At 47.8% G+C, this 8641-nt stretch overlaps 1 protein-coding gene across 8 annotated transcripts in view; it reads left to right on the plus strand.

Annotated features, from left to right (window-relative positions):
- CLASP1 (cytoplasmic linker associated protein 1) overlaps positions 1-8324 on the plus strand; it is a 269984-nt gene extending 261660 nt beyond the window's left edge. For all 8 annotated transcript variants that reach the window (XM_049712736.1, XM_049712737.1, XM_049712729.1 and 5 more), the window contains one exon: positions 5473-8324. In XM_049712736.1, the coding sequence (XP_049568693.1) occupies positions 5473-5559 (87 nt within the window). In that variant the 3' untranslated portion in view covers positions 5560-8324. The remainder of the gene's footprint in view (positions 1-5472) is intronic.
- The last annotated feature ends 317 nt before the right edge of the window (positions 8325-8641 follow it).

Raw genomic sequence — 8641 nt, forward strand, 5'->3', positions numbered from 1 at the left:
GGGACAGTGACATGAAGGGAGCCATGCTGTTGGAAAATGGCCCTCATGGACTTGATTGATGCAGGGTGTTCACAAACCTTCAATTTGGGGAAAAAAACACAGTATCTGTGAAGTATATTAAAGTGAAGCACAATAAAACAAAGTATGCCTATACTTTTCTTCTATTCCTAGTTTATTTGGTGTTTTTATCATGAAAAGATACTGAATTTTGCCAAATACTTTTTCTGTATCAATTGAGATGATCCTTTGGTTTTTGTTTGTTTGTTTTTTAATATTTATTTATTTATTTATTTTTGGCTACACTGGGTCTTCTTTGCTGCGTGCGGGCTTTTCTCTAGTTGCAGCGAGTGGGGGCTACTCTTCATTGTGGTGCACGGGCTTCTCATTGTGGTGGCTTCTCGTTGTGGAGCACGGGCTCTAAGCACGCGGGCTTCAGCAGTCGTGACACACAGGCCCAGTAGTTGTGGCTCACAGGCTCTAGAGCACAGGCTCCATAGTTATGGCGCATGGGCTTAGTTGCTCCAAGGCATGTGGGATCTTCCCGGACCAGGGCTCAAACCCATGTCCCCTGCATTGGCAGGTGGATTCTTAACCACTGCGCCACCAGGGAAGTCCCTGGGGGTTTGTTTGTTTGTTTTTGTTTTTTCCTTCATTCTGTTAATGTGGTGTATTATATTTATCAATTTTTGTATGTTGAACCATCCTTGCATTTCAGGAATAAATCCCACTTGGTCATGGTATTAAAGCCTCTTAATGTGCTGTTGAATCTGGTTTGCCAGTCTTTTCTTGAGGATTTTTTGCATCAGTGTTCATAAGGGCTATGGATCTGTAGTTTTCTTGTTATGTCTTCAACTGGCTTAGATATGAGGAGAATGCTGACCTCATAGCATGAATTCAGAAGTGTTACTTCCTCTTCAGTTTTCTAGAAAAAATTGAGAAGGATTGTGTTAGTTCTCTAAATGTTGGTAGAATTCACCAATGAAGCCACCTGGTCAGGGGCTTTTCTTTGTCAGATTTTTGATTACTGATTCAATCTCTTTACTAGTTATGGGTCTGTTCAGGTTTCTCTTTTCTTCTTGATAGGTTTTGTGTTTCTAGGAGTTTGTCCATTTCATCTAAGTTACCTAATTTGTTGGTGTACAGTTACTAATAGTATTCTCATGATCTTTTTGATTTCTGTAGAATCAGTCATAATGTCCCCACGTTTGTTTCTGATTTTAACAATTTGAGTCTTCTCTCTTTTTTTGTTAGTTAACTTAGCTAAAGCTTTGTCAATTTTGTTGATTCTTTTTCAAAGAACCAAGTTTTGGTTTTGTTACCTCTATTTTTTGTTTCATTTATCTCTGCTCTAATCTTTATTATCTTCTTTCTGCTAGCTTGGGGTTTAATTTATTATTCTTTTTCTGGTTCCTTAAGATATATAAAGTTAGGTTGTTGATACAAATCTTCCTTCTTTTTTATATAGCTATGAATTTCTCTCTTTACACTGCTTTTGCTGCATCCCATAAGTTTTGGTATGTTGTTTTCGTTTGTCTCAAGGTATTTTCCTATTTCCTTTGTGATTTCTTCTTTAACCCAATGGTTGTTTAAGAGTGTGCTGTTCAATTTCCACAGATTTGTGAATTTTTCAGTTTTCTTTCTGTTACTGATTTCTGAGTTCATCTGTTTTGGTCAGAAAAGGTACTTTGTATCATGTTTATCTTTTAAAATGTATTGAGGTTTAATCTGTGGCCTAACATATGGTCTATCTTGGGAAGGTCTCATGTGCACTTGAGAAGAATGTGTATTCTTGTGTAGAATGTTTTGCATATGTCTTTTAGATCTAGTTGATTTATTGTGTTGTTCAAGTCCTCTAGAGTGGAATATTGAAGTCCCTCAACTATTACTATAAAACTGTTTCTCCCTTCCATGCTGTCAGTTTTTGCTTCATATATTTTGATGGCATGTTCTTAGATGTGTAATTATAAATATTAAATTTTCTTGCTGTATTGCTCTTTTATTAATATGTAATGTCCATCTGTTTCTTGTAACCTTTTTTGATTTAAACTCTATTTTGTCTGATATTAGTGTAGCTACCCCATACTCTTGGTTACTGTTTGCATGGAATATCCTTTTCCATTCTTTCACTTTCAACCTATTTGTGTCTTTGGATCGAAAGTGAGTCTCTAGTAGACAACATATAGTTGAATCATGGTTTTCTTTTTATCCATTTTGCCAATCTTTGTCTTTTGATTGGAGAATTTAACTCATTCACATTTAAAGCAATTACAGATAAGGAAGAGATTTCTGTCATCGTGGTATTTGTTTTCTATGTGCCTTATAGCTTTTTTGTCCCTCATTTTCTACACTACTCTTTTGTGTTTGTTTGCTTTTTGTACTGAAACGTTTTAATTCCCTTCTCATTTCCTTTTGTGTATATTCTATACCTGTTTTCTTTGTGGATTACATTTGACATCCTAAAGTTATAATCCTCTAATTTGAATTTATACCAGCTCATTGAGCAAGCTTTCTGAACCCTGGCCTTTTCATTTGTAAAATAGGAGAACCTGTTCTGCCTACCTCAAAGGATTGTTTTGAGGCCCAAATGTGATAATCAGTGTAAAGCTTGTAAACCATTGGACATATACACATCGTTCACTCTATTACCGTCATCTTTTCCTTGTACTTGCAATTATGTTCTAGACTTGACTAGGTAGATACAGTAGGGGTTCTGAGTTGTAAATAACTATTAGCAATGTTTAGCAGCTCATTTTTAACCAGGCTTTCATAGAAATATAACTATCCTGCTTTCTAGATCACTTTTTTCTTCTTTAAAAACTCTAGTGGGAAGCAGCAGCATAGCACAGGGAGATCAGCTCGGTGCTTTGCAATGACCTAGAGGGGTGGGATTGGGGAGGGTGGGAGGGAGGCTCAGGAGGGAGGAGATATGGGGACATATGTATGCATATGGCTGATTCAGTTTGGTGTACAGCAGAAACTAACATAGCATTGTAAAGCAATTATACTCCAATAAGATGTATTTAAAAAAAAAAACAACCTCTGATTCAACAAGTACATGTTAGGAACCTGCTATCTTCAGCACACTATGCTAAGGCACATGGGAAGAGCAAGAACTCGTCCTGCCCTGACAGGACTGACACATGAGGAAACTTGTACAGCTGCCCAGGAGTGACCAGTGGACATGGTGGGACGGGCTCTGATTGCTGGGTCAGGGGCCTGGAGGAAGTGGGACCAGATTGGGCTGGGCTTGGCAGGATTGGGGAGCTGCACAGGGAGGGAAGGAGTGGACTGCAGGGAGGAACAGTGTGAACAGCTCAGGTAGGAGTAGGAGTGGGGTGCTCAGAGGACACGTTCTCCGAGCAGGGAGCTGCAGGAAGCACCTTGCAAGTGTCACTGCTCTGCATTTTGCAGATGGGAAAGTCGAGGCTCAAGAAACGTTTGCCTGAGGTCGCAGAACTAGTTAGTGTTGGAGTTGGTGCTAGAATTCTGCTGGACCTGTTGAGCCTCAGGCCAGTGCTCTGTTGAATGTACCACGGCTTCCCTTGCACCTGGTTGACCCTGGCCGTATCCTCCTGAGCCTTAGAGCATTTAGGAACCTTGTGTAAAATGATGGCACTTGGGGTTTTGTTTTTCTTTTTAATAAATTTATTTTAGTTTTGGCTGCATTGGGTCTTCGTTGTTGCACACGGGCTTCTCATTGTGGTGGCTTCTCTTGTTGCAGAGCGCGGGCTCTAGGCGCGTGGGCTTCAGTAGCTGTGCGCGGTCTCAGTAGTTGTGGCGCTGGGCTCAGTTGCTCCGCGGCATGTGGGATCTTCCCGGGCCAGGGCTCGAACCCGTGCCCCTGCATTGGCAGGCGGACTCTTAACCCCTGCGCCACCAGGGAGGTCCAGTGATGGCACTTTGATCACCGCACTGACTGTTCTATTGAAAGGTTTCAGATTTTGAAAGGTGTGGGATGAAAACAGACTGGGATACGTAGCGTGAATTCCCGACACACTCCCTGCAGCTGAAAAGAGTAAGAGGCATTACAAGTCCTGATCTGGGGGGGGACCCCCGGTGGGCTGCTGCGTGAAGACGCTCGGGCAGAGCCCTCCCGCCAGCTGCACGTCCCAGGCTCCACAGCCATGTGACTGAGCGCGCCTTGCTGGGGGTCAGGGAGACACTGCCTCGCGGGGGCTCTGCTGGTTGCTGGTCCTGTTCCCACCCATCATCCGAGGGCCCCGCTTTCTCCTGTGCCACACGCTCCACTCGGAGCGTCTCTTCGTGGGTTCCCCGGGGACCAGCCGCTCCTCCCTAGGTAGCCGTATACTTGGCCTCACAGCCTGTTCAGAGACAGCAGCTAAAGAGCTGTGGAAGAGCTGTGGATAGTAAATATTCCCTTAATCTTACCAGTCGTGTGTTGTGTAGATTTTTATGGGCACTCTGCTTCTACAAATACCTGTTTCTTTTAATTTTTAATATGATCAGGCACACTATCAACATACGAAGTTAGCGGCATTCAGCAAATATTTAAGAACCTACTGTGTTGCATGGTGCTTTAGGTATTTTGAGAGTCCAAGGGGCTTGAGTTAGAACTAAATGAGATGTCAGGCTTGGAAGCCCTTTCGCCGTCAAGCACTGTGCCTGACTGAGGGCACGTTGTTTAGTGACGCAGCGTCTGGCCTCAGGGAAGTTGAGTCTTGCTGGAAAGATCCAGCCCACTGCTCCCTGCAGCAGGAGGTGGCCTGTGCTGAGCCACAGTGGGCGGGGCTGGGGCCCGGGGTGCGGGAAGGCCATGGGGCACATGGGGGCGGCCTCAGATTCCACGCGCCTCGGGAGGTGTGCAATGGGGAAGAAGCAGCTTCTGCACACATGTGAGGGTTAGAAAACGTGACCTCTGACCTTGGCTTGCTTCTTCATGCCGATGGAGTGTGGCTTGCACCCTCTCTTCCCGCTGGGTTGGGTGGAGCCGGTGGCTGCCTTGCCCCTGAAGTGTGTGGATCTGCAGCCCTGAGGCCCGCCTCGTGGTCACATGTTTCCCTCTTTCCGTGATAACCCCTCGCGCCCCCTCCTCTAGTCTGACCTCCCAATCGCGGTGACCCTGGCCCCGGGCAGATGGCTTGGACCAGTGGTGGGCACTCAGGAAATGTCTGTGCAGTGAATTTCTCCTCTAAGGGACGTGCTGTTTTTTTGTTTTTTGGTGTGTTTTTTTTGCGGTACGCGGGCCTCTCACCGTTGTGGCCTCTCCCGTTGCGGAGCACAGGCTCCGGACGCGCAGGCTCAGCGGCCATGGCTCACGGGCCCAGCCGCTCCGCGGCATGTGGGATCTTCCCGGGCCAGGGCACGAACCCGTGTCCCCTGCATCGGCAGGCGGACTGTCAACCACTGCGCCACCAGGGAAGCCCGGACGTGCTGTTTTGTTGTCACCTGGGTTTTCTTTCCTGCTCTCTGATTTTTTCCTCCTGCTCACCCGTTTGTATCTTCTCCTTGCAGATGAAGCTGCTCAACTTATACATAAAGAGGGCGCAGACCACGAACAGCAACAGCAGCTCCTCATCCGATGTCTCCACGCATAGCTAATGCGGCGCCAGAGTCCCCGTGTAGCCCTGGAAGCAATCGGTGGTGCCTCTCAGAGAACTCCCCCTTCCCCCCATCGGCTGCCCAGTCAGTACCAGGAGGCCCGCAAATATTTATTACAATCAGTATTTTGATCCCTTCCAGCTTTTGTGTAGAATCATACTGGTATTGAATGTAAAGGAAGCAAGGCCTGCATCGCATCTTCCTACAAAACAAAACAAAAGGAGTAAGAAAAGAAGAGCCATACTTAAACCGTCTCATCCCGCCTGCTGAGGTCGTAAAACCGTGTGTGTGGGCTGCAGTTTTTAAAAATCGGAGCTCTCTAGCCGATACCTGGTAGAAAGTAGCATTTTCTCTTCAGTTAATAAGATTGGAGGAGGTTGGGTTAAGTTGTGTTTCTCTTTCATCTCGGCCTCCTTGGTTTTGGATGTGGCCTGTGTGGGGCAAAGCCCCACGCCTTCCACAACTGACACCATGGAAGGGTTTGTACGTTGTAAGTTGTGTTTTGAGACCTACTAAGTATATGAATCAAGTCTTGGCAAGAAGTGGGAGAAAAGCCTGAAGATGGTCTTTTAACGAACATGTAGTAATCGTGCTCACCGTCTCCGGACCGGAGGCTGACGCCCTGCGCGGTCTCCTTCCAGGACGGGCTCCTGCCCCTCTGAACAACCCCACCGATGCCGCCCCTGCCCCAGAGCTGCCACTTGAGGGGCTTCTTAGAGATGAAATCCAAACACAAAAATCAAGGTAAATCGACAGCCTTGGTTAGCGTGTGCTTGAAATGGCCCTTCGTGCAGCGTCGAAGATACCGGAGAAGCTGCTCGTTTTACTGCCGAGATCCTGGGAAACACTATTTAACAGCGCTTCCCCCGTGACCCTGGCCCCTGGTGGTGCAGATTTAGGGCCCCCTCGCTTCCCTTCCCGAACCCGCGCCTGAGCGGCTCGATTCTAAGATGTTCTCGGTTCGTCTGGTAAATGGCAGCTCCACCATCTCAGTTTTGAATTCTCTGTTTAATTTGGGATTGAGATCAAAGAAAAATCTAGAGAGACCAGGTATCAGGATTTTTTTTTTTTTTTTTTTTGTAATTTTATGGACTGAAGTACTTCCTTGATCCTCTGCTGAGAGAATCATGGTTTTAAGGAAAAAGTAATTGTAGTGTGTGGCGGATCGCAGAAAAACAGGATTGGAAACAGAGTTTTAGAATCAAGTTCTTCAGTGAGAAACTTAGCCCTTTAAAATTTCTTCTTGAGGGTTGCACTGCTTCAGTGAAAGCAACTCCGGATCAGGACCCTGGTTAACAAAGTTTGGAGTAAAAGGCTTCAAGCCAAATGGAAGTTCTTAATGCGGTCAGGAAGGCGTCTGTCGTCTCTTAGATTCCACCGTAGCCCCTGTAAACGGAACTGACTTTTCCATATTGTTAATGAGGTGTTTGCTGCTCTGACGTCCAGTCCCTGCAGCTGCCAGGCTGTGTGGCTCTCACCCCAGAGCTGCACAGCCCCGAACGTAGCTTGTTTTCATGCAGAATCGACTTCAGATACTTCATGCGGAAATAGGCACTGAAGACAGAGGTCCGGGAGCAGAGGCCGGGGCGCCTTCACTGCGTGCGTGTGCTAAGTGCGTGCGTGCACGTAGCGGGTATCCTGCACGTGCGTGAGGGGCCGCGCTGCTGCCGTTGAGGGAATGTCAGGGGTGCGTTTTACGTGGTCGAACGTTATTGGCTTCTTTTCGGCTCAGAACAGCCATTGCTGTTTGTTCTTACGTCACTCGCGGGGTCGCTTTCTTGCCCTCTACCATCGTCAGCGTCTGATGACTCCTCTGAAGCGGCACCTGTGTTCCGCCGGGTTATTTCCGAGTCCTTCCTGGTGAGCGCGTGTGGAAAGGCCTCTCTCCTTCAGCTCGTGGACGCCCAGGTGGCCGCGGCCCCGCCCGCAGTCGGGAAGGACCTTGAACGTGGCCGCGCGCGTCCTCCTGGCGCTCACAAAGGGCTAGCCTTGAACGTCACTTGCCCAGCCTTGATGTCCTGACCCAGCGGGGCCCGCCCACTCCCAACCGACAGCTGCAGCTGCCCTGCCTCGCCGCCTCCCTGCAGGCGTCGTCGTGTTTGGATGAAACGGTAGAACACAGGCGAGCAGAGCACCCGAGCCTCGGTCCGCCTCCCGCGTTGGCCTGACTGTCCAGGGCCCCGAAAAGCCCCAACGCCACCGCCGGGGCCAGATCGCCGGGCTCCCGCTTCCCCTCCCGCTGCTGAGGCCCCGGGGGAGGCGCGCGGCCTTCCTGGAGCCACTGCAGCCACGGGCCGCCCGCCACGGCCCCACTAGCTTCTCAGTCATGCAGCTGCACCTGACCTGTCTCCTGAATCTTTTTCTTGCCCTACCGCCCATAATTTATCAAGCATAATATTACACGTTAAAGAACAGCAAATAAGAACTCTGTAGAATCCCACCAGGACTTTGCTAACCATGATATTTGGAGATGATGAAAATGCTCTGAAAAATGTCAGCCACCAAAATAGTTTTGTCGGCACTGTTCACACGCATGGTCCCCACGCCCCCAGGTTGGGTTTTTGGTTTTGGTTTTTGGTTTTTTTGGGCTTTTTCATGTTACATCCATATCTGTATTTATATCTTATTTGTTTCACTTTCAAGTGTATCATGGCAAATGTACAGATTTTTTGTTGTTGTTAATAATGTGCTAGGATTTGCTAAAAAAGAAAACAAGAAAAAAAATCCTTTTGAGTTTGCTCTAGAATAAATGAGACTTAATTCAGTTTCCGACGTCCGAGTGGTTTTTTTTTTTTTTTGGTCACAGTGCTTGTAGGTAGCTTATCCCGTCTCTCTGACGTCAGAACGAGGCCACATTTCTGAAGGATCGAGGGGCTACATGGAGGAGCTCGTGAGGTCAGCAGGTCGGACTGCAGGGGGCCCAGGGCCCAGGGCCGGGATCAGGCGGGTGTCAGGATGGAACCTGGGGGAAGGGGAAGGGCCTGGCGAGCGGAGCCGTGGAGCTGGTCTGCAAGGAACCCGTGCACGGCCCCCAGGGGTGCTGGTCCGTCTCTTTGGAGCCTTACTTTTGCTTTCGGAACGA

This window comes from Orcinus orca, chromosome 7 (genome assembly GCF_937001465.1).
Source record: "Orcinus orca chromosome 7, mOrcOrc1.1, whole genome shotgun sequence".
NCBI classification, from domain to species: domain Eukaryota; kingdom Metazoa; phylum Chordata; class Mammalia; order Artiodactyla; family Delphinidae; genus Orcinus; species Orcinus orca.